The sequence below is a fragment of the Rhinichthys klamathensis genome, unplaced genomic scaffold, assembly GCF_029890125.1.
Source record: "Rhinichthys klamathensis goyatoka isolate OS25496 unplaced genomic scaffold, OSU_Roscu_1.1 h1tg000069l_1, whole genome shotgun sequence".
Lineage (NCBI taxonomy): Eukaryota > Metazoa > Chordata > Actinopteri > Cypriniformes > Leuciscidae > Rhinichthys > Rhinichthys klamathensis.
The window spans coordinates 794,144-821,123 of record NW_026606612.1 but is presented as its reverse complement, the minus strand read 5'-3'; the positions used below and the strand labels follow the sequence as shown (position 1 = coordinate 821,123).

At 42.1% G+C, this 26,980-nt stretch overlaps 1 protein-coding gene across 3 annotated transcripts in view; it reads right to left on the bottom strand.

Annotated features, from left to right (window-relative positions):
- grin2bb (glutamate receptor, ionotropic, N-methyl D-aspartate 2B, genome duplicate b) overlaps positions 1–26,980 on the bottom strand; it is a 132,230-nt gene that overhangs the window by 3,505 nt on the left and 101,745 nt on the right. For all 3 annotated transcript variants that reach the window (XM_056250483.1, XM_056250484.1, XM_056250485.1), the window contains exons 6-14: positions 24,280–24,394; positions 23,812–24,020; positions 22,710–22,881; positions 14,798–14,951; positions 14,565–14,690; positions 8,827–9,056; positions 7,639–7,799; positions 5,895–6,082; positions 3,659–3,897 (exon numbers count right to left, since the gene is read on the bottom strand). In XM_056250483.1, coding sequence (XP_056106458.1) covers positions 3,659–3,897; positions 5,895–6,082; positions 7,639–7,799; positions 8,827–9,056; positions 14,565–14,690; positions 14,798–14,951; positions 22,710–22,881; positions 23,812–24,020; positions 24,280–24,394 — 1,594 coding nt within the window. The remainder of the gene's footprint in view (positions 1–3,658; positions 3,898–5,894; positions 6,083–7,638; positions 7,800–8,826; positions 9,057–14,564; positions 14,691–14,797; positions 14,952–22,709; positions 22,882–23,811; positions 24,021–24,279; positions 24,395–26,980) is intronic.

The following is a 26,980-nucleotide window of genomic DNA, read 5'->3' as shown; positions in this document are numbered from 1 at the left end:
ATCCATCACTGTCTTGAGATTATAAATACAAGAAGAGAAAAGGGAAAATGAGGGAGTCATAAAGAATTGAAAGGAGAGAGAGAAAAACAGAATGGAATTAGTTCAAGAAAGAGAAACAGCAGGGGCGAAAGAGGTTGTGATTGATGATGACATGGTGACAGGGTTGCGGTAACTGTGGTTTTGACTGTCTATCAATGTCTTCAATCAATGTGATTAAAATTCAGCTGACACCACTGTGTCTACTCATCTGTGTCTCTCCTTCATCACTGCCACGACAAATTAATTACACAATATTCTAATAAACCTCTCCAGCTCATTCACCATGATGCAGATTTACTGCATTTTAATCCATTTATCTGTGTAGTTTTGGCTGTATTTTATCAAACTCATTTCTTAATGGCAAATGTGTTATTGTGAGACTGGATGGGAGTCAAAATACTTCATTATCTTTTATACTGTTATATTCAGACTAATAAATGTTGAGATGCACTATACTGGAATGTCTTATGGGCCCGCCGGCGGGCCCATTTGCCATTGCATGTTTAAAACAATAATATCTTAGTAAAAACCTAAAGTAATATTGCCAAACTATATATCATTTGAAAGCTTAAAATCTCTAGTTTTCATATTTGGTGGCTGTTATCTAAAATATATTACAGAGGAGCAGAAATTTATCAATTTGCAACAAGAATATTTCATATTCATTAGGAGTATTTAGGCCTTTATTTTGAAATAACAATAAACATGAAAAATCATGAAAGATTGGTAGAAACCTCAGTTTGTTTTCATGCCATGAGTTCAAAAGATAACACCAATTCCATTTTATGAGAAAAAAAGGTCTGAAAATGTTTTAAATATAAAGAAAAATGTATGGATTCTCGATTTGTAATGCGGCTGCGAGCTATAACGCTATAACGTAGTCTTTATGCATTTATTAGAGGTTTAATTCAAATCAAATACTGCCAAACCACCCCTACTACTTCTGAATAGGATGTCTACTTCATAAATTGTATGAAAATTATGGAAATACATGGTTCAGATCACTCAAAACATATGAAAATGGAGGCGCCCTTCTATGGGCAGTAATGGAGTCTGGTGTTCACCTAGTGAAAAAGTTGGGTACTGCGCCCGAATAAAATCTTACTGAAAGCTCATTTTTTGAGATATCAACCTAAAATTTGGAATACAACTTGTTCAGATATTTGACTTTATTTTTCTTGCAGTTTTAGAGTAAAATAAATTTTGTAATATATATATTTTATATAAAATATTAATCATTATATTTTTACATTACACAATTTCATAAACTCAAACTTATATAACTTTTTTTCTGTTTCATTTTTTACAATTTCTGGACTTCTACAATAATCTGGAAAATGTCTTCTTTAAAACAAGACCAGCCATAGGTCTATATTCCAAAGCATTCCTGAATTACAACCATTTAAGTTTGGATAGTGATTTTTATGTCTATGCAAAAAAAAGGGGGGTGCCAGTTAACAGGTTAAAAGTATTTATATATATATATATATATATATATTTAAACCATATAAAACCTTTTCATAACAAATAATACATGAAACACATGTGGAACAAATAGAATTCTCCTCAAAACATTTCAAAGGCTAAAGGTTACTCTTCTACTGGCGATCTGTCCCTCCAGTGAGGCAACATGTCAGAAATGTTTCCTGTCTCGCTCTTAGTCACGCTTGGTGTCTATCCACCACTCTTGTGTATTTTTTCCCTCTTCTCTTTATGTTCCTCTTATCTCCACTACCTTCTGTCTTTTTTTAAACTCAGGTCATCCTTCCCAGTGTGACTCTTATTCTCATTCATCTCCTGACCCTTCAATCCGATTGGCTTGGAACATATTCTCTATTCAGTGTTATCTCATTTCTTTTTCTCTTTCCGTCTTTCTCTTGAGAGGTTCCATTCTCTCCCATTTTGTCTTTTGCTTTTTTCCCTCTATTCATTTTAGATTCTTCTTACCCCCACCACAGCAACACACGCATCTACATCTCAAAGGGAAATATATCTAGTAAGAAAATCAGTTTCCTGTGTCTGTACTTGTATCTGAGGAAACTGGTCATGCAAACTGCCCTGTTGGCTAACAAACCAATATAGTAATAGTTTTTCCGGTTAGCCTCAATAATTTGTGAACTCAGGTAAAGCCAGGTTTATCTTTGAGCCACTTGCCAATTTGGTCAGATTAACTGATATTTACTCCCTCTTTGTTCATCCCAGACATTATGTGGGTCATGGCACCACTCCAAATTGCTTGAGGCATGATTTGATGTCCGAATGTCTAGAATGAGAGACTGCTGCTTTGGCCTGTTAGCTCAAGATCAAGGTTTTGATTTATAAATACTGCATATGCACAAAATGGGCACTGAACGTGTTTGCCCTTTACCCCACACACATCAGAATGAAACGAAACAGAATGTACCCTTTTTGCATAATATACCACATTTATCACAATTATACAAATTCAGTACAAAACTCAATAAATGTACAAAATATATATAAAAAAAAAAAAAACTGAAATCAAATGTAATCATCATCCAAAAGTTTCAGTCTTGAGATCTAATGCTTCTAATGTAAAGGAAATGCTTACACTTTTCACTTTTTCTTTTTACACAGCAAAATCATTTTCTTAATCAGTGTATTTGTGTTGTTTCCAGTAAAAATCCTTAAAGTCCTTAAAACACTAAAATTCACTCAAAAGCCAAAAAGAGCCAATTGCATAAAGTTAAGTTTGTGCTTTAAGGTATTAAAATCATTAAAACTTACATTCAAGAAACATTTATTGAAAACACATCTTAATATTTCTCAGGAAAATTTCTCGTTTTAAAGTTGGCATGAAATGGAAATTCACCCTATTTTCTAAATGCATGTAATAGATCTTACCGTGCATATGTAAAAAATAAAATAAAAATTAATATAATCTTTTTTTCTTTTTTTTTGACCAATCAAAATGTCGTGAAAATGACGAGACTTCATGATGCGTTCACGCCCTGTCATAATTATCATAGGCTTGAGATGACTACACGTGACGTTCTATTCAGAGCTGTTCACGTCCTCGGACCTGGAATTATGCTTTTCTATGGTGACACTATCAATGGCTTAACGAATCTGCAGCGGTCAGCTGGTACAGCATTCACGTGGTACAAATAGGAGCTCTCAGAACAGTCCCATCTTACAAGCTGAAATTACGAGCTCTAAAAGGAAGTGAACGTTTTTTTACAAGTTGAAACCTTAAATTACGGTAATTTCAACATGGTGTGAAGGCACCTTCTTCGCCCCTTGCATGCTTGCGTTCATCTGCCTCCACTTTTGAATGTAACGCCCACATCTCAAAACCCAATCAACAACCAAGATGCATAGAAGTCCGTCCCCCCCAAAAAAAAATCTGCTACACTTGGATGTACATCACAATATGGGGGAAAAAAATCTTTTTGTACTTCCATTTCTTCGCAACTTTAAGGATAGGAAAGATATTTTTACTGGGCAGCAAGACAAAGACACCAAATTAAGAAAGCGTCTCCAAAGCTTTTTGAACTAATTGAACTCAATAGGCTGTTGGCTCCAGAATAATAGTCGGGTCAACCCTTGTGGTTGTTTGCCTGCAGATCAAAAGTTCAGAAGTAAACCTGCTACTCACCCTGCTGATGGAGAAGGTGGCGCCGGGCTTGCCCGAGCACACACCCATGAAGCAGAATCGCAGTTGCCAGTAGAAGAGGTGCTCTGCGATGAATGTGATAAGGGACAGGGCCATTGCAGCTCCCAGCATATAGAACACACCTGCCATGTTGTCTACATCCAGCTGACTGCTCATCACCTCATTTTTCTCATTGTGGCAGATGCCAGTCAGCCACAGGGCCTCAAGTTCCTCCATCTCACCTAAAAAAAAAAAAAAATGAAAAAGATTACTAATTTCAAAATGTTGGTGTTAGAAAAAGAGAGTGACTGTTTATGAATCGTTGAATTTTTACTTTCTGCCTCTCCCGCAGTGTGTTTTGTGTGTTTGTGGGCTTTGAGAGCTCTTGAGCTGTTAGCAGACGTGTCTGTTCACTTTGTCTATCCGTGACGATTTCAGCAGTGCATTTACTTAGAGCCCCCACAAAACTGTGCACTGTAAACAAATTACGGCCCCTGCGAAGTGTAACATTTGTCATGACGGATTAATCCAAACTCATACGCACTGAAGCTCTCTTCTCATTAATGATTGCTTATGGGAGTCACTTGAGATTTGGTTTCCAGCTCTAATAAGGGCCCCGAGGGGCCTGACAGCCCGCATAGGAGGGACAAGATCAAACTCCAAAACACCATTTGGTGTCCTGCAGGTCAGTCTTTAGGGGCAAATTCAGATATAGCCTACACAAATATAATCAAAAAACACACATGCAAAAGATTCCATCCATTCAGTGGCTGCTTTTCTATTACACACTGAGAACTTTACTTGGTGACTTAAGCCTTCAAATCCGTCAAATACCTATGTGAGGGCGAATGTGCGAGCGGGTGTTTGCATGCTGTGCCGGTGCATTCATGTGTACCTACATGTATATGCCACACAGTTGATGCCTTCCCAGTGTACTTTTGAGATAACACAAGGACCCCCTTGACACTTGCAAATAGGACTCTATTCCTACTCCTGGATCATATGCTGGCTTATATAACAACATGTGACACACCCAAACGCACATTTACCTTGACTGCTTGTCAATATGCATATGAATGCTCACTGTGCCACTAATCTATTCTAATGCGTCCCGCTTGTGTGACATACCCATGTAGACATGTGGAATCACTAAGTATGGGATATATATTATATAAATGTATCTAGATGCCAATCTGATTTTGCATGACTGTGCCCATATATCTATAAGCTCTCGTTACAATATATCCTAAATGTCAGAAATTACTAACACTGTTTATGCATGTATGGGGTGCATAAGGGCATGTTCTGCATGTGTCTTTGGATGTGTTCCAAACAGCCTGTCATCTCAGATGCTGTTTGGGTAAGAGAGGATGATTTCCAGAAATGGCCTCTGGATCTGGATTACTAGGGGGTTCTAAAGGAAAGCTCTATCATGTGGAGATCTATTGATGTTACAGTACAACTATTACAGTTACTTGGTAGGTACACTACATTAGTACACTATTTATAATTTAGAGAGTACAGTAATTCAATATTAACTTTATTATGCTTTAACAGAATGCGAATCTCACACAAAGGAGGCTCTGAGAAACAGGCTGCCATATTTTCACACATCTAATACCATTTTGTGTGGCATACTTGTTGGCATACTAACAGACAGTGTAGGCACTTGTCATTTGCTGCCAGGTATTCTTCAAAACTGTTTGCCTTGAGGGCACATTGAGAACCATTTAAAGGAGAAGTGAATGAAGTAAACATATCAAGCTGTGAATTCTCTACACATTCATGCCACTTTTATGAACAGCATTTCAGTGCAAAAACCTGTCTTATTCACTAACCGCCCACAACCCATTTTAACCAGGCACTTTTTGCTATCTGTTATATACATCCCATCGTGCAAATTGTGCTTTGTAGAATTTTGGGGTGTGTTTGTGGGGTTGCCAGATTTGCATACTTTTTTAGTTAATCAGATGATAAAACAACTCAATACAATACAGATTCATTCTTAGTGAATTTCCCCTGAACATTTTGCTTTAATCTTAAAAATATTTGTGCAGATTACAGGGTTCCTACACATTTTCAATTTCAAAATTCCATTATTTTCCAGACCTGGAAATTACTCAGATCAAATTCCATAATTTTCCATACTGTGTAGGAACCCTGAGATTAAGACTGACTTGTTTATCACAATCATCCAATGCAATGACAAATTGGAAGAAAAAAGGAAGACAAAATTTACCATCTCCAAAAAGCATCAGAATGGCGAGGTCCACTGCCCTCTTCCAGCCTGAGTCTTTCTGAATGGCAATGCCATACCCTGTAGTGGCAAAGATATAACCACTGCCAATGGTCACCAGTTTACAGCCCTCATCGCGTCCGGCCATGTAGTTCAAGACCGCTGCATCGTAGATAAATGCATCCAATTTACTACAGAGCAAGAGAGAGAAGAGTAATACGTTAGAATGTCAATAATTCCTTGTCAAAACCAGTGTTATTTTCAGTATTATTGATACAATATTATAGTTTTAATGAGATTTTTTCTGTTTTAATTTTTAATTACATTTTTAGTAATTTATATATCTATATAGTTTTTATTAAGTTCCAGTTTATTTAGTTTGTTATTTTAATACTTAAACTAAAAGAAAGTGAAAAATGTTGCCTTTATTTTATTTTATTTGAAGTAATTAAAATGTTTGTTATTTTAATATAGTTTTAATTAACGATAATAACCCTGTGTTAAACGCATCTGAGTTACTTTCCAGTTTTTTTCCTGGTCAGCAACAAATAAGCAGCTACAAAGTATTTGTAAAAAAAAAACTTACTGTCTTGACTTACTGCAAGGATATGCCTGTAGTTTTAAATAAAATGGTAACACTTAACTATAAGGTCCCATTAGTTTTACACAAAAATGAATAATAGTTTTAAAATGTTTAAAATGAAGTATTCTCACATGGTATGAAGGCTACTAATGAACACTATTTATGTCCCTTTACAAAAAGTGCGTTGTGCCAAGTTGAAGTCACATGACCAGCTAAAACTATATACTTTATCCTGTTAACTGTTATTATAAGTCCAAGATGACTGTCATATCTGCCAGCACAACATAAACAAAAATTACTGAGTGGTTCTTTAAAATGTCCACAGTTAGTACTGATAAATTAAAGGATTTCAGAAACCAGTTTCATGTTGAAATGTTCTTCTACCAATCTGCATCTCCAAACAAAGTCCCTCCAGGATGCCTCATTTTGACGCTATCAGTCCAGAGTTCATCAACCCACTCACACACTGTACTTATACTGCTGTCCTACAATCTTTTAACTCATTCCCCGCCATTGACTGAAATTTCTATCATTTGTGAGACAACGCTTCCCTGCCATTGATGGAAATTTCAGCTTTCAGTGTTTTTACTGTTATACACTATAGGGGGCGCTGTTTGGCATCTTCTGAAAGAGTACTGAATCTCCTGATCAAAACACAGGTCAAGAAGATGCAAAAACAAGCAATATCATATGTATGCATATGTAAAATAACGCGATTATCAACATTAAACAGCACAGGAATCAAAACTGCCGTATGTTACTGAATGAAATGTCCGAACAAGACGTAGTCATTGAAAATGTTTTGATTTTCTCAGCTTTTAGCTCAAATTTTTGCTTTTTTAATGAAACTTACCCACATTCAAGTGTTGATAAAAAAAGGAATGCATGAGGCTAGAATAAATGGTTTCTTTTTTTGTTTAAAAGCTGAGGGTCTTTTCTTTCTTTTGATATATTCAGATATTCATACAACAAAACATTCTGGGGGCCATGAAACTTTTGCGAAAATGATCAAAAATGCTGGCAGTGGCTGGCAACTTTTTTCAAAAACGCTGGCGGTGAAAGAGTTAATCTCCCTGTGTTCCCATCATTTTCGCCCTTTATATTCTTTTCATGCAGATATCATAATCTCTCTCTCTAATAATTTTTCTCTTTTTTCATTCTCACCCCGTCTTCAGGCTGTGGAGCGCCTCGTTTACGTTTTTCTGGTGGAAGCTGGTCATATAGCTGTGCATCTCCTTGTAGTTATTCCTTATGTTTCTCTCTGTGCTGCCATTGGGCACAGTACCGAACCGGAACGGAGGGGAAAAGTCATTCGGATGTTGAAACTTGATAAGAGAGAGAAAAAAAAATATATATATAACTCAGCAGGGTCCACATTGTCAATGAACACTCAAGGGACAAAGTGTGAGGAGAGGTGTCACTTCAAAAAACCTTAAAGACAGATCTCTTTTCTCCACCATTCATAATAGAACTATTTCCTGTGTAAACACATGGACTATGTTCTCTAGACACTCAAAGCTTTGCCAGACATAAAAAGTAAAGCATGACTTAGAGTAAAAAACAAAATCTCACCACATCAATTATTAAACGGGCTACAGCACCCTCTCAGAGTCAAATCTTGTTTTCTGTTTCATAGCGGCTGGCTAATTCACATTAGCCCACTTTTTTCCACGCAAAGACGACAGAAAAACAAAAACAAATTATCACTAAACCAGTCAGCATGTGGTTGCCCACATATGTCATCAGTCATTTGAGGATCATAAACAGTAGTATTAGTGTTTCATATGCAAAACCGTGCAGAGTAAGCATGCATGGATTCACTTATTCACAGTTAATTAAAAACATAAAATGGCAAAAGTTTTTTCAAATTTCCAAACATGTTTCACCTTCAGCCACAGATACTCCCGCCCCAAACCCGTGTCACTGGTTAAACCATTAATTGATCTAATTGATCATGTCAGATCACGCAAAGAAAGCAATGTTTTTAAAGTGCCAGAGCCACAGAAAACCCACAAATGCCCTACAGCTGTCTCTGCACATTAAACAAAAGAGCATGTAACAAATTACACAGTGCACCTTAAATATTGCATCATTTATTGGCTAGTCTTGGCAAATTAACCTTAGCTGTTTAACACCAAGGATGAAGTAGAGTCTGGTGTATCAAGTCAAATCACGTTCAGTTCAAGGCAGTCGTCGGAGAAAAAAACCTCCAGCTTATTATGTCCTTAGATCTAATTTTTTTGACAGAAGGATAAATGAGATCAACGAGAACTACATTTTTAATAACAGCTTTCAGATGCCCATAGTTCACTTTTGCAAATGCTGCTGAATTTGACCAATAAACACTGTTACCTTTTTATCACTCAGGCCAGTCACCTGGTCCACATATTCCTCTTGAATCATAAACGCGGCCAGGTTGGCAGTGTAGCTGGCCAGGAAAATCACAGCGAAGAAGGCCCAGACCGATACCATGATCTTGCTAGTAGTGCCTTTGGGGTTCTGCACGGGCACAGAGTTATTGAAGACCAAACCCCAAAGTAGCCAAATAGCTTTTCCAATGGTGAAGGAGGGACCGCCAGGCTCTGATTGTGTGTAAAGAGGTGAAGAATTTGAAATAGGGAGTTATTACGTTATCATTTAATAGGAATCAGAGAGGAGTAAAAGGGCAGATGAAAAAAAAATGGTAATAAATAGACTTGAATTAACTATTCAGTTTTGATTTCAAATCAAAAGAATCAATATATTGAGAGAAGCAATACATTGCCGAGCATGAAACCAGCTAATACAAAATGAAAAGATAGACGTAATGGGCAAAACTAAAAGAAATATAATTTTAATAAATGTATATTATAATATAGAGAGAAATAAATACATTTATATATATTTAAATATATATATATATAATATATTAAACAGAATTTGTAGATATTGTAAAAAATACTGCAATAAGTATATTTAAATGCATTTTTAGATGGGTAGAAAATTAAGACATAAAACTACATACAGTATCTCACAAAAGTGAGTATACCCAGTGGCGGTCTTAACATAGAGGCATAGGTAGGCGGCTGCTTGGGACCCCCTACCAGCGGTCGTAGTAGGGGGGCCCCCCAACCTACCTCAAAAAATATATATATAAAAGAAAAGAAAAAGCCCCTTATCATCATGAACGCTTCAAAAGCATAGTAAATGTTATTAATATGCTTAAGAAATACGTTGAAATGTTGAAGTAGTAGTTAAAATGTCCCGTTCATGTTTATCTGTCCCTACACATAACACCCCCTCCTTTCGCAATAAAATGGACTAGTCCGAAATTGTGCACGGCGCGAAACCGCGAAAGATAAACATGACAGGAGAACTGGGAAGTACACAACGAAGCAAGACGAGTCTAAACGCGAAAATGAAACGAAGTTACCCAAGCGGCTCAAATAAAAGAAAAAAAGACAAAAGACGCCGATATTGAGAGTGAGGAGTCACGTGCCGATTTGGGTTGATTTGGGCGGGGTCTGAGCCGGTCGGCCATGATGGCAGGAGACGCTATCGGTTGCCAGGGGCAACGCCTTCAGAACTTCACAGAGGCGCGACTAAACATTATTTGTTTACATTATACATTTTAGCGATACGCCGCAGTTTCTTTGGAAGATATGGAGAAGGAAGAGAAATGAAAGGGGTTATATCGGGAGAGACTAAATAACAATGCTAGCCAGCTTTATTTAGAGAAAAAACTTGTCAATAAACTGACAGCAGCAACAGCAAAGCATGATTTCAAAAGCAACACATTTCAGCACAGTTCGCCTTTTATTTAACACAAACGAATTAAATTAATACTCTGTTATTCAACTAGAGTTGTTTAATTTGTTATAGATATATCTGTACCGCGAAATGTTTTAAAAAGACACTTTTTTAATGACGTACGACTCGCATTGACAGGGGAATGTCCGATATGTCCGCTTAACGTTGCACGTCAGGTGCAAATGCACGGATATCTGATTCATATCAGATTTATTTCCACATATGAATGAGGCCTGAAACATGACTGAACTCTCGCAGTTTAACGTTACAGGTTTGGGGGTTTCTGTCTTGCACCCGCAGCCGCAGCAGAATTGTTCATAAGCTTCTAATGACTTAAAGCTTCTGAACTCTTGCATTGTGTATGCAAGAGTGCATGCAGTAACGTTAGGCACTGATACCATAAACCAGGTAATTGACTATGTCAGGGTATGTGAAAGGTGGTAGTGCTTTGGGTCTTTCGTCCATTCTGTAGCAGGTCGTACGGGTCCATGTTGTTGATGTCAAGTAGTTTCTCTAAATAACGCTGCTTGGTGTTGTTATTTAGTCTCTCCCGATAGAGCCCCTTTCCTTTCGCTTCCCCCTTCTTCATTTATTCCCAAGAAACGGTGCCTTATCGCAAAAATGCAAACAAATATCAAGCTGCTCTCTCTCTCTGTCGCTATTTCTCTCGGTCTCACTGTCGAAGTAACCATGACAACGGATAGCGTATCCTGCCAAGATGGCGACGCCTTCCCACAATGCAACGCGGAGTGAGACGCGTGACGTCACATTCTCATTCTCAATAGGCCTATTTGGCAACGCTGCCAAAAATGACAAACCTTTTTATGCCTACTGTTAGGGACATGCCGCAGCCGCTACAGCAGCAGCTGTGAAGTGACGCTAGTTGAGGATAACATCCTGTTAGACTGAACGGGCAAAAGTAAATATTACATTTATTATGGGTTTATCTGATGATTGTTTTAAGTTCACGTAAATTAAAAGTTGTTATATATTTTTTGAAGCCTAACAAAATGTAAATTTGTTGGCTTTCAATTACACTGTAATGTTGGATGGCTGGCTATAATTAATGTTTAAAATTAGGGGAAAAAATCTTTTCTATCCAGACATCAATAGCTGTATTAGTATCAGTGATACTGACCTTCATTCATAAAAAAGATGCCATTAAACAAGTATTTAAAATATACTGTCTTTATGTTGTCTCTACATTCATTTGTAGATTAACTGTGAAATTATTACATTATAAAATATATAAACTAATACAAACCTATAAAAATGTTTGTTTGTAGAATGTTTGAAATGTCAATCTCATTTGCAATGCCAATAGGCTTTATGCACAGCTTCACTACTTCCTGAACTTCAGCCAGCCCTTTGTTTCCTGTCTGTCATTATTGGACAAACTGATTAATCCAGGTGTGCCTGGCCTCAGTAACAATAATCAGGCACACCTGCATTAATCAGTTTGTCCAATAATGACAGACAGGAAACAAAGGGCTGGCTGAAGTTCAGGAAGTAGTGAAGCTGTGCATAAAGCCAATTGCAACCTCATTCACTCATACAAAGTCAATGGGCTCTATGCACGGTGGTATTTCCGGTGAAGGTCTAAGGATGCTGGATTACTTCCGCCGATCGTAGAGTCCAATGCTATGCCGAGAATTTATATTGTTTTTTATACTCTATTGCTATACTAAAGAAATGTTAGTCACAAAAACAGACAAAACAGACACCCCTCATTTTGTTTATGCTTCTGTGTTTATTATATTAAATAAACATAACTATATATAAAATTACATCTAAATGTATTAAAGTTTCGTTTCAAAGACGAGAGGACAGTTAATTTTGAAGACTCTGCCATAATCCCGTTTTCCTCGGTTTTCCTCCGCTTTAAATCTCCCCAACCGGAAACGCACGAGCATCCTTGCGTCAAACGCGGAAGTTATGCGTGCATATAGCCCATTATTCATCTTGGCAATATTTGCTAAAATGGCTGTTTGTGGGGGTTTACCCTAACTACTTGTCTTGCTGGTTATATTGATATTGATTTGATCTTAAAAAAAGAATAAACAGTGCTGGGTTTCCTGGCATTTTGGCAAAGACAGGTGTTATCTGAAACCTTATTCTCTGTTGGGGAAGGCTTTTTTTTCTCCTCTCCAACCTTTACTTCCCCGTAGATTAGCTTTTCCTACCATTTAGTTGGTAAAAAAAAAACTACGTTCTCATAAAGATGGGATGGGGGGCCCCATACGTACCTTCGCTTTGGGCCCCCAATTTGCTAAATCCGCCACTGAGTATACCCCTCACATTTTAACAAACATTTTAGTATCTACTCAAGGGACAATACTATAGAAATGAAACTTGGATATATTTTAGAGCAGTCATTGTGCTGCTTGTATAGCAGTATGTATTTACTGTCCTCTGAAAATAACTCAACATACAGCCATTATTGTCAAAATAGCTGGCAACAAAAGTGAGTACACCCTAAGTGATAATAGCTGTACGTCGTTTAACCATGCAGAGCCACATGTCCTATTCATCATGTTCATGTTTTTGTCTGCTTGACAGGACCATACAAATGGTTGTATCTTGTATTAGAGCAGTTCAAATTTGTGCTTTGAGTACTGACCACTAGATGTTCAACATGGCACCTCATGGCAAAGAACTCTAATGATTTGAGAATTAGAATTGTTGCTCTCCACAAAGATGGCCTAGGCTATAAGAAGATTGGTAACACCCTGAAACTGAGTTACTGTACAGGCCAGGGTCATACAGAGGTTTTCCAAGACTGGTTCCACTCGGAACAGGCCTCGCAAGGGTCAATCCAAGAAGTTGAGTCCTCGTGCAGTGCATCAGGTGCAGAAGCTGGCTTCAAAAAACAGACGCATGAGTACTGCCAGCATTGCTTTAGAGGTTGCAGAAGCGGAAGGTCAGCTTGTTAGTGCTCACACTGCAACAAGTCGGTCTGCATGGCCGTCGTCCCAGAAGGAAGTCTCTTCTGAAGCTAGCTGAAAGCAACCTGTCCAAGAGCATGAATTACTGAAACCATGTCCTGTGGTCTGATGAGACTAAGATAAACTTGTTTGACTCAGATGGTGTCCAGAATGTGTGGCGATGCCCTGATAAGGAGTACCAAGAACATTGTGTCTTGCCTACAGTCGAGCATGGTGGTGGTAGCATCATGGTCTGGGGCTGCATTAGTGCTGCTGGCACTGGGGAGCTGCGCTTCATTGAGGAAAACATGGATTCCAACATGTACTGCGACATTCTAAAGCAGAACATGATGCCCTCCCTTTAGAAACTGGGCTGAACGGCATGATAACGACCCCAAACACACCGCCAAGATGACAACTGCCTTGCTGAGGACAGACTGATCTCATGAAATGGCGTATGTATGACACACCAATTCGTATTTCCATTTTTGGCGTGCTATCAACACGCATAATCGCTTTTCAGCGTGTTTATCAACGCCGTTGACTTAACGTTACATTACTGTATATATATAAATATATGACCTACCCCAACCCCGTCCCTAAACCTACCTGTCACTGGGGTTAATACCATTTATGAGTCTTCCCCTACGGCGTGTACATACACGCGGAATCACACGCGGAATCACACGGACATTTAACGGTGTAGACATACACGCAAAAGATGACTGTTCGTTTCGGCGTGCACATACACGCGGATAGCTCAAAATGCGTATAGATAACACGCCACTTGACTTGAAAGTGGCGTGTATGTTTGCGCAAAGTCATGATGTCATGTTGCTGAGGAAGCTGAAGTGATGGAGTGGCCAAGTATGTCTCCAGACCTGAACCCTATTGAGCACCTGTGGGGCGTCCTCAAGCGGAAGGTGGAGAAGCGCCATGTGTCTAACATCCAGCAGCTCTGTGATGCCATTATGGAGGAGTGGAAGAGGATCCCAGCAACAACCTGTGCAGCTCTGGTGAACTCCATGCCTAGGAGGATTAAGGCAGTGCTAGATAACAATGGTGCTCACACAAAATATTGACACTTTGGACACAGTTTTGACATGTTCACTTAGGGTGTACTCACTTTTGTTGCCAGCTATTTTGACAATAATGGCTGTATGTTGAGTTATTTTCAGAGGACAGTAAATATATACTGCTATACAAGCAGCACAATGACTGCTCTAAAATATTCACTTATATAGTATTGTCCCTTGAGAAGATATACTAAAATGCTTGCTGAAATGTGAGGGGTGTACTCACTTTTGTAAGATACTGTGTACAAATTTTATATGGGTGTTAGGTATAAGGGTGATAGATTTATATTTGCAAGCACACCTCGTCCATCTGCCAAGCAGCGATTATAGCCAACAGGACTGAAGTACTCAAAGACGAAGACAGCCACGGCTGAAACTATCAACAGCATAACGAACATCATTACCCAGACATCAGCGCTGAAGGGCTCTGAGAGCAACAAAAAAAAGAGAAGGGAAGACAAATTATTAATGAGGAGTCTACTTGAATGTGGAATTTTATCTTGAATCACCTTACAGTGTGTTTTTAGTACTTACCTAAAAAGGCAGAAGGAGACACTGTGCCATTGCTACGAGAGACCATGACACTAATTCCTGTCTCTATGAAGGGCACAGAGAAGTCAATGACCTCCGACCTCTCTTCATTTATGGTCAGGGACCCCACTGCCATGTGGGCATTCTTAAGCACCACCTAGACGTGAAGAAACGGGACAGTTATGCCCATCTTGTACTAGTCTAGGCATGCCACAACAGAGGAGGGAAAGTAACAGTGTGGAAAGAAAAAGGTGAAAGAAAGTTAAAATGGGAATTAGTGAATGAGAAAACCATGAAGAAGAAAAAAACGACTGCGAGACCAAGGGAAGCAGAAATCAGGTTACTTCCTACACTGGGTCGCAGTAGCTTTTAATAGCCGTTTCTCTTTCTTTTCAACCTTCCCTAATCACCACTTTCCCAAACCCATCACTTGTCCAGGTATATTTAGAGTTACATATAAGATGCCTCTGGTGATTTAGGAAAATGGGACAAAACAGAGTTAATAAGGTGATTGTACGCAACAGAAAGGCTCTGTTTACATCAGGACTACTCAAGGGGCCACAAAGCCAGATCCCTTTAGCCTCCAGGGCCACACTCCTAATTTTTATAGTGTCTCTGTTATATTAATGAGGCTACTGAGTATTACACACTTACACAGCCACATCAAATCTAAATGGCTTCCATTATAATCAATGAGGCTGTACTGTAAGTGCTCGTCTGTGGCACGGTTTGCAGAGTGGACTATAGATTTCCACTTGGTATCAGATTTTTTAAATTGCACTGTGGGTTTACCATGGTATATAGCAGAATCTCATAAAACATGCGGGCGCAAAAATGCCCTGCGGGCTGCATGTTGAGTAGTGCTATTCCATATCCTATTTTCTTTGTCTTTTCAAAATATGAGACTATATTTTGCATATTTGTTTGAGTTTGTGTTGCGTTATAGCATCCATCTCTGAACATGAACATGTCTTGGAGCATCAGATCTTGTAAAGACATTAAGTAAACATAAAGCAAGCTACTAAAAGTCTGCGACTCCAAATGTGGTGCAGTTCTGAGAGTATTCATATGACTAGGACCGAAAGGGAACTGCATAACATTCATTCCAACTGTGGATTTACATATGATCCGGTAACTCATATTATTTCTCATCTGAATTAATGCACCAGCTGTATTTTCCCTTGGGCTTGTGCAAACTCACTCGCTCACATTTTCTCTCTTTTTCATCTGTTCTTGGCATGAGAGATACTGTTCATTTTTTTGAAAATAATACATAATCAGAAATCCATAGATGCTCCAGAGCCATGTCCAAGTGGTTAATGCACATTATCTTTATATCAAGCGATGAAAATGTCTTTTCATGGTTTAAGTTAAAGTAAACAAACAAAAATACTAAATTACTAAAATAACAAAAACCGATAGACATTAAAATAAACAACTAAAAATGACAGAAACACACAACAAAATGACTACAATTTTAACTAAAATGAAAACAGAAAATATAAAAATAAATTATTAACAAAACTATACTAGTATATCAACAATCCTAAAATAACACTGGAGCCATGGCGCCCATTCAAGCAATGCGAGTTTGAGTTTGGCTCGCAACATTTCCTGATCCAGTTTCCCCCTTTTTAATTACAAAATTTACAGTTAACAACATTTCTCAAACTGTTTTGAGCAAAATATTTTTAATTTAGCAATAAGCAGACAGTGTGACAAAACGAATCGGTTACCTAACGTAACCTCGGTTCTCTCTAGAAGAGGGAACGAGTATTGCGTAAGCTAGCTTACGCTGCGGGAAAGATTCATCTTTGCTGAGATATTGAAGCCAAAAATTATTTCATAATTTGTATCCATACACAACGCAGTTCCTCTGCGGCAGACCTAGAGCAGGCTAGCTAGCAGCTCATTGGTTCGCTCAGAGAGAACTGCTTAAGCCTATGGGAGAGCGGGGCTGAACCCGCTTCCAATGAGAGGCGCCCGCGCGCTCATTGCGTCATGGCCCGCCAGAATGGGCGTGGCTATGGTGTATATAACAGTCTCTCCCAGGCTTATATGTTGATTTATTTCAGCGTGAAGCGAAACGCTAGTAGCGCAAGCACGGCCGGGAACGCAATACTCGTTCCCTCTTCTAGAGAGAACCGAGGTTACGTTAGGTAACCGATTCGTTCTCTTACGAGAGGTTCTCTCGTATTGCGTAAGCTAGCTTACGCTGCGGGAACACCTGGTCAACGCCGTGCGCGCTATGAATCCACTCATGAATCCCAGGGTGATACCGGGGGATTTTTAACGTGGAGTGAATGTATTATGAGGCCGGCAGAGCGGGCACATGAAGTGTATACATAAGCATGTAAGAGGCCGGCAGAGCGGGCACATGAAGTGTATAAGCATTTAAGGAGAGCACAAGGGGCGAACCGGTTGTGTGAGGGACTCCCAGTAATGCAGCTTCTTAGGGAGCTGGTCGTTTAGACAGCTAGTAATTTTGCCTGCAAGGCGGGAACTTCCAAGTTGTAAAACCTGACAAAAGTGGACGGGGAGGCCCATCCCGCGGCCACACAGATGTCATGAATGGAAATTCCACAGGACCATGCCCACGATGAGGCCATGCCTCTAGTGGAGTGCGCCCTGATGCCCAGAGGGCAGGGCAGGCATTTAGATGCGTAAGCAGAGGCGATAGCGTCCACTATCCATCTAGACAGTGTCTGTTTAGAGGCGGCCAGACCTTTGGTGCGCCCCCCAAACGACACGAAAAGCTGCTCAGCGCGTCTGAACGCGGCAGCGCGCGTAGTGTACAATCTCAGAGCCCGCACCGGGCAGAGGAGATTGGCGTCGCGCTCACTATCGGATGAAGGCAGAGCCGATAGGGAAATAATCTGAGCCCTGAACGGGGTACCAATCGCCTTCGGGACATAGCCATGTCTAGGTTTGAGAATGACAACAGAATCATTCGGACCAAACTCGAGACACGCGGCGCTGGATGAGAGCGCGTGAAGATCCCCCACGCGTTTTAATGAGGACAGAGCCGTCAGAAAAACGGTTTTGAGCGAGAGGTATTTTAGGTCCACAGACTCGAGCGGTTCGAACGGGGGTGCTTTCATAGCTTCGAGAACTATAGAAAGATCCCAGATAGGAACCGAAGGGGGGCGCGGAGGGTTCATCCTCTTAGCTCCCCTGAGGAAGCGGATGACTAACTCGTCTTTGCCCAGGGACTGAGCGCGTCGGGGTTCAGAGAACGCCGCGACGGCTGCCACGTAAACCTTGAGAGTGGAGGGGGACCTGCCCTTGTCCAGCATCTCTTGAAGGAAAACAAGCAAAGACGGCACCTCGCATGACCGTGGGTCCAGATGTTTGTCGGTGCACCATTTTGAGAACACAGACCATTTAGACGCATAGAGCCTTCTCGTGGAAGGTGCTCTAGCCTGTATGATAGTGTTTCTTACTCCTTCTGGCAAATCAACGAATAGTCGTTGATCACCCATGCATGTAGCGCCCAGCGCCGTGGATGGGGGTGCCAGATCGTGCCGCGAGCCTGAGAGAGGAGATCTGCTCTGACTGGGATGGGCCACGGGGCTGTCTGCGACAGCTGAGTGAGCTCCGGAACCCAATTCTGACTCTCCCAACGCGGGGCTATGAGGAGCACCGAGTGGCGTGTGTCCCTGATCCTCTGAATTACCTGTGGTAGCAGAGCGATCGGAGGGAATGCATAGAGCGGGCGGCGAGGCCATTCCTGGGCTAGCGCGTCCTCGCTCCTTGAGAAAAATATTGGGCAGTGAGCGTTCTCTTCTGACGCGAAGAGGTCCACTTCTGCTCTGCCGAATAGCCGCCACAGTATTTGGACCGTTTGTGTGTTCAGGGACCATTCTCCTGAGGAGATGAGGTTCCTGGACAGTATGTCTGGGCCGTCGTTCAGATGGCCCGGCACATGCGTCGCTCTGAGCGAGAGCAGGCGGCTCTGAGACCAAACTAAAATGCGGTGTGTCAGTAGGAAGAGATTCCTGGACCTGACACCGCCCTGACGGTTGAGATAGGAGACCACAGCCATGTTGTCCGAACGGATCAGGACGTGGTGTCCCCGAATGAGCGGGAGGAAGCGCGAAAGCTCGTTCTCGACCGCAAGCATTTCCAGACAGTTTATGTGTAAGGGGCTTTCCTGTGTCGACCAATGGCCGAAGGCCGGTGAGCCCTCGCAGACTGCACCCCAACCCGTGTTGGATGCATCTGTCGAGATGACTTTTCGGCGAGAAAAGGTCCCCATCGTGACGCCTTGTCGGAACCATTCTGCTACTGTCCATGGCTGCAGCGCCGTGAGACATGTCTGCGTAACTCTGATCAGCTGGCGGCCCGTGTTCCACGCGCGGTGGGGTACACGGCTGTTTAACCAAAGCCGAAGCGGACGCATGTGCAGAAGGCCCAGCTGAAGCACAGCGGAGGCTGAGGCCATGTAACCCAGCATCCTCTGAAACGTTTTCAGAGGTGAGCGGGTGCCCATCTGAAACGAGGCGGCCAGTCGCTGTACACTGCGCGCGCGCTGTGTAGACAGGCGAGCCGTCATCGTGACCGAGTTCAAATCTATTCCTAGAAAGGAAATCGATTGACTGGGTTGAAGGGAGCTCTTTGTCCAGTTGACAGAGAGGCCCAGCGTTTTCAGATGGTCGAGGAGAACTGCGCGGTGCGACAGAAGCTCCGTCTGTGATTGGGCCAAAATCAGCCAGTCGTCCAGATAATTCTATATGCGCAGCCCCTGGCTCCGCAGGGGGGCGAGCGCCGTATCCATGCACTTCGTAAATGTGCGGGGCGCCAGAGATAAGCCGAACGGGAGAACGGCGTATTGATAAACATGACCCTCGAAGGCCAAACGTAAGAATGGCCTGTGACGGGGATTTATCTGGATCTGAAAATAGGCGTCTTTCAGGTCTAGAGAGATGAACCAGTCCCCCTGACGCACCTGCGCGAGGAGTTTCCTGGTAGTGAGCATCTTGAACGGTCTCTTCATGAGCACTTTGTTCAAAGACCTGAGATCTAAAATCGGTCTGAGGCCGCCGTCTTTCTTGGGAACCAGAAAATAACGGCCGTAAAACCCCGACTCGGTCATAGATGGTGGGACTCTCTCTATGGCGCCCTTTTGCAACAGCGTCGCAATTTCTGAGCGGAGCGTGCCGGCGGCCAGCGGGCTGACAGTAGATTCGAGCCGCGCGCGCGCACGAGGCGGGCGGTGGCGAAACTGTAGCAGATAGCCGTTCTTTATAATGCTTAGCACCCACGGGGAAATGCCTGGAATGGCTTCCCATGCTTTGGAGCATGCGGCTAGTGGCCGAATGGCTATATTGCCCTGATTGCTGCACATAGCGGGCTGGACACAGTGTGTGGGCGCGCTTTGAATGTGTGTGGCAACGGGATTTGCACTCAGAGAGGACTCTATGGGCCGTGAAACAGAGCGAGCAGAGAGGGGACACGCGCACGAGCTCGTGGGCGTGTTTATGTTCTCTGATATTAGAGCGGGCTGTGCCCGTTTCATGTGATGGGGCTCTGATAGAGACACGGGGTATGTTATGCTTGTGTGTATGGGTGAGCACATGATTGTGGGCACGTTTTCTACACAACTGGCAAATTTTCTCTTTTTGAGATTTCTCTGGGTAGCCGTAAAAACGGCTTTTTGTCGCTCGCAAGCGGGCTGGGACACCGGCTTGTTTGTGGCGGTCAACAATACAGCAGTCGGCGAAATAACGGGGACTGGCAGAGGGCGAAGCTTTGACGGCGGTCCGGCCGCAGCGGGAGAGCACCGTCGTTTTCTTGACTTTGCTAGGCAGACTTCTGATGATCAGGCTTCAGCGTGATCTTAGGTCGCGGGCCTCGTGGGGGCGGCGGTCTGCGGCGGCTGTCAGAGCGAGAGCGAGGGCGGCCGCCCTGTCTGCGCTGGGCTGTTTGAGTCTGCGGAGGGGGGAGCTGTGGTGGAGCTCTGGCAGGAGGCTCGTGAGAGCGGCCCGCGGAAGAGCTAGCGCGGCGGGGCAGAAACAAATTCATCGCCTGAGTAGCTTTCTGGACCTCAGAAAAGCGATCGACGATTCCCGTGACAGCAGATCCAAAAAGGCCCGTCGGGGAGAGGGGCGCGTTAAGAAACGCGGCGCGCTCAGAATCTCCCATGTCGGCGAGCGTGAGCCATAAGTGTCTCTCGGCAATACAAAGGCTGGCCATGCATCTCCCCAGAGCTTGTGCGGCGGCTTTAGTGGCGCGAAGGGCGAGGTCCGTAGCACTTCTCAGATCCGTGACAGCGGGGGAGGGGTTTCTACCGCCTTCGGCCCACTCACGGAGAATATCGCTCTGTAATACTTGGAGGACAGACATTGAATGTAGCGCTGCGGCGGCCTGACCGGCGGCGGCGTAGGCGCGAGCATGAAAGCTCGAGGTCGCTCTGCAAGCTTTCGAAGGAAGCGTGGGGGAAGAGCGCCATCTAACAGAGGGCGGGCAGAGGTGTGCGGCGACCAAGTCCTCGACGGGCGGCATGGCTAAGTAGCCTTTCTCGGCGGCTCTGTCCACCGAGCGCAGCGAGGCGGATATATCAGAGCGGTTTCTAGCCGAGAGCGGGGCATTCCAGGACTTCGTCAGCTCTGCGTGAAGTTCAGGCAGGAATGGAGCGGCCCGGTTGCACGCGGGGGTCGAGCGCCGATGAAAAAAGCTGCCGTCCATCCGGTTCGGGGCCTGCTCGGGTGGAGGAGACCACTCGAGACCGAGGCGTTCGACGGCCTGTGCGAGGAGGCGCATTAGTTCCTCCTCTATCCCGGCGCGGATCCCCGCCGATTCTCTCGTGGATCCGAGAGATGACCATTCTTCACTGTCAGAAGCGAGCAGTGAACAGGAGTCCTTCTCCTCCGCGGCGTCATCGGAAGCGACAGAGCGGCCACTCGGCGGCAACTGTATGTCCGGCAGGGGCGGGGAGGGAGAGCGGGAAGCGGGAGGCGGCGGCGGCGGCCCGCATTGTTCCGCTGGGGGCTCCGGCGGCCTCTGGGAGCGGCGTTTTTTCTTACGCGGCGAAGAGGAAGGCGGCGCGGGAGCGGATTTTGCTGCCAGAAGTCGTGCCCGCAGGGACGACAACGGCAGGCTCTCACAGAAGTCGCATCCTCCATCCGCGAGGGCGAGTTCTGCGTGCTCGAGTCCCAGGCAGAGAGCGCAGATGACATGGCGGTCTCCGTCCTCGAGACGAGCGCGGCAAGAGCCGCAGGAAAAACCAGACATCTTTAAAAAGACGCTCGGCTCTTTTAGATATAATAGAGAAGGATACAGTCGTCGGATGGCGCTAGCTTGCAGGGCGGCTGAAGGTGGCGAAGACGGCCGGCTTCTTCAGGGTCCGGGAGCTCGCTAGAGTGATGCCTTTTCGACGGCGACGGCTTTTCTCAGGACAGCAGAAGCGTGCAGCTTGCTGAAGATGAAATGAATCAACATATAAGCCTGGGAGAGACTGTTATATACACCATAGCCACGGCCATTCTGGCGGGCCATGACGCAATGAGCGCGCGGGCGCCTCTCATTGGAAGCGGGTTCAGCCCCGCTCTCCCATAGGCTTAAGCAGTTCTCTCTGAGCGAACCAATGAGCTGCTAGCTAGCCTGCTCTAGGTCTGCCGCAGAGGAACTGCGTTGTGTATGGATACAAATTATGAAATAATTTTTGGCTTTAATATCTCAGCAAAGATGAATCTTTCCCGCAGCGTAAGCTAGCTTACGCAATACGAGAGAACCTCTCGTAAGAGAACCAAAGCAACAGTTTCGATATCCAGTAGTATTCGATCTCCTCTCATCTATCATATGCAGTCTGGTAGAATAGGTAGAAAAATGATCCAGCAAGCTCTGGGATGATAAACAACTCTAGGTGTTTGATAAGAACCAGTCGTTTTCTTACTAAAAGCATTTTGAAACTTACCTCTCCAACCATGCCATTCCATGTGCCGTTGATCTTTTTGCCATGCTTCCCATTGGTCACCAGGTAGAGATCGTAGGTGAATTTTACAGACTTTGCAATCTTTTTGAGGATGTCTATACAGAAGCCCTTGCAACAGCGTTTAATGTAGATCCCTGAATCTTTTGTCTGATTTCTAGGGATAGGAAAAACAGGAAGAAAAAGGTGAGAAGATTAATGTTAGCGCAGGAAGTTATTTTTCTACAAAGTGAAGACGATCAACAAATTTTGCTTCAGCTGTTTATAAATTCCTTGATCAAAATACCACCTTATAATAAATCTGCATCAGAAGAAATCAATCAATGAGTTAACAACACTTTAAAATGATTAATGACCACTGCACTTACTATTGCTTTGACTACAAGGCGACTTAAATTTGTCAAAATCCACATTAATCTTGGATCATTTCTCACAATAAATGGGTTTTAGCAGGAAATTATTACAAAAATGCTAAATGAATTTAACAGCAATTAAACATTTTATAATCAATATTTCAAAGACACGAGATACCAGTTTTATTCCATCAATAAATCAGTGTTTCAAAGTGACTGTACAATACCATAAACACCACACGTTCTTACTATATGATATACTCAAGTCCTGACAGTGACAGAGCACTTTAAATGTGAAAACTGAATGAAGTATCTATACTTAGTGCTCTTATGAGACTATCTGCATTTTGACAGGCAAGATTAATGACTGATCTCATATTGATCTCATACAAAGACTAATTTTAGTTTAAAGATATTTTACCTATATTATGTAGCTTTATCCATCTTGACACGGTTAAAATCATCTTTACAAGTGAAACATTCTTAGTGTTTTATCTCTTGGTATTTGGATTTTTTTTTTAAATCCTAAAGCCTTCTGTTTACTTCCAGGTTTAAATTACATTTTGACTCTCATATTTTCATTGTAGTCCCATATTTTTGCGCCCCACAATATTCATCTGTGATTTAATCAAAGTTTTCAAATATCTGCTGTGAAATCTGAGACGAATCTGAACTTTGAACCGAAACTGCAGCACATTTCCTGAATATCTGTACTGTTCCTATGCGATTCTCACTGGAGTTTGAGCTGTTTTCTGCACGGCACTGTATTCCTCATGCAGGTGCCACTGAGGGGGTCGACATCCTCCACAATAACAAATGGAGCCTCCTCCAGCGTAACAATGGACAGGTGGTCATCCTCTCGCTCCCCAGCATCCGAGTACAGCTCGAACCGAGGCCACACGTGGTACTTCATTGTCAGAGACCCGTTCTCCCATTTACCGACCTGTGAAAGTACAAAGAGGGCAAGATGAGAGCTAAAGCTGGGAGAAGGATAACAAGTGACATAATGAGAGGGTGCTGAGGTTGAAGTGGCTGAGATTGGATTAGTTTAGTGCAGGCTAAATTTGAGGAGGGCAGAAATCTTGAATTAAGATGAAGAGAGATAAAGAGTAAATGGAGGTTGATAATTACATCAGGGAACTGTGCAGTCATGAGTTAAGAGAAATCAAGAGAGAAAAGGAGAAATGAGGAGAGATACCCACCCTGTCATACTGCCTCTCCTTATCTAACAGTATAATAACCAACTTTGGGTGCATCTGAAAACCGTCCTCACTAAAGGAGAGGTTGCGCCCTTCAAATGTCACATTCATGAGATACCTGATGAGAAAACAAAGGGAAAATATCAGAACAGGCGCATTTGATGGTTATTAACACAAATGCACCTTCCTTTCTTGTTCAGCACAAACATTTTCAGAACAAGTCAAAGCAATCTACAGGGTCCCTCAATGTCAGCATCTTTCCAGTTTACCTATAGTGTATGGGTTTCTGTATACTATCCACATACCTGTATGTCCACACACATTTATAATGCAGGGAAGCAGGTTTGTTGCTAGAGGCTATAGCAAATAATATTCACAATGGCAAATATGAATCTGGCAGCCTCCTGGTCACAAAACCATTATTATGACTTTAAATCCACTCAGTTGGAGAATCTTGAGGACCTGCTATGGCTTTCACCTTAACAAAATACTAAAGTCATGAACCCAATATAATAGTAAGTTAATAATCCAGGGGAAACCATTTATTAGAAGTGAGTAATATTACATGCCAGATTTTTTCTAATACCTGATATCTTAGCCTTCAAGTAAGCCATCCAAGAATGCATTAATAGTAGCTCATTTTTTGGAAGTAGCACATTTAAACCAGTTTATAATGCCATTATTTGCCATCTTAAAATAGTATCCACGCAAATAGGAAGCCAAACTGTGTATGAGACAGCAAACATTACATGGTGAACAGTTTCATCCAAATGTCAACCTTTTTTTCCAAAAGCAGCATGCTTGACCCCTATCACTTAGGAATTAAATCTTGTCACGCAACCTTACTACCCAGAGTGTCTTGACACTGCACAGATCTGCCTATAGCCTTTGCCATGGTCAACCACAAATTGTTCATTTCAGTGCTGACAGAATTGGCTAATTTACTGGTTTATTAACTACTTTAATAACAGATCATACTAAGTTTCTGCCCTTCAACCTTGGAGTCCCTCATGGCTCAGTATTTGGTCCTTTAATATTGTTTTATCTACATCAGCACCTGCACTTGCACTGCCATCTAATCACCAGAATTAGCCAAATAACATCTTCAAGTTCATACAGAATGCTTTCGTCCGAGTTGTAATTAACCTCTTTCGTGTCACTAACCTACTCCACAGACACATTTGGGCAGCGCTTAATGGACTGTCTGAGTCTAGTGACTCGTCTTTACTGACCTCATCTAGCACTTAGACATCTGTACTGCATAAACAATGTTTTAGCATTCTTATAATGTGTTGTTCTTCTTGCTGCCCTTGAGATCAAACTTAGCACTTGACTTCTTAATATTCTCGGCCACAGTTTCAGCATTTGCCACTTACGTGATATAGGAGTTCATAATAAGAAGAAAAAGAACTAAAGGTTTATAATACATAAATATAAACACATGTACAATAATAAAAAAAGAATATACAACAAATGAAATCAAAACCCATCACATTATACAATATTCATTAGGGGAAAATATGGCTAGTTAACTTTTTTCGAAGATGAAAATAAAACAAAGATTACTGGAGTACATTTACAAGAAATTACTATTTAGGTCTAAATACTTTTAATCTTTACACATTTAATTCAATGTGTTATTTGCTGATTCTTTGTAATTATTTGTGACATTTTCTAGCCATTTCCAATTAAAATTGTAAATCCTACACCAAATTCTTTTCCGCATACTACCACACAAATGTGTCTTTTCTCAAGCAGAATTTTTGGTATATCTGTATACTTAAAGTGAATTGTAGTTATTTTGATTAACTATATATAATCTATAACTTTAATATTTTTACATTACCTTTTATGCTATTTCATGAAATGTTTCATAATCAATATTAAATGAACTGAATCTGTTTTTCCTGGGCAATAACAGTGGAAATGTTTGATAACTCTAAGTTATGTGCCTTTAAGTGATGTGCCTGTACATAAACTGACTTTCATAAAAATAAACCTACAGAGAAATATTGTTTGAAAACTAGCCCTACAGATAAATAAGAAACGGTGCTTTTTCCATTTATTTTCCCTTTTCCATCAATTCACCCTACTGTGTCAAACACACAACATAAAAATCCCCACACTAATAAAAGACATCAGCAGTAAAACATCACGAAAATGAATCACATGGGCAAGTTGTAAGTCGTTTCCCTTTTCTGCCATCAGGGTGTAAAATGTATGACGTAGAAGAACTGACCCAATTTAGAGAGTGACAGTAAATCAGTCCGTAGTCAGGTGCGTGTGTGTGTGTGTGTTTGTGCCCTTGAGCAGCGATATGCGCACAGATTTTCATCATAACATGAGTATCATGTATGTGTGTCAACAAGTTTTGTGTCAGAGCCAGTGAAAACTCTCTGCTGCACTCCTCGCTCTCTTGCCTCCATCTGTGGGCTGTCGTCGCCATGACAACAATCGGCCTCATGAAAACGACTCACCACACAGGAAATAAATATCTGCTCTAAACAAGAGAACATGAAAGAGAAATATACAAATAGAGAGAGGCTAGAGAGAAGAATGACCAAACAAGTAGTGAGTATGTCTCATTAATGTACAATACAATGGAGTAAAGATTGTGAAGCAATGTTGTACGAAAGCTAACAACACAAAAAATGGGCTCCTGTGAGGAGGTCTATAACATCTGGACAAAGCTAACCGTTAGCAT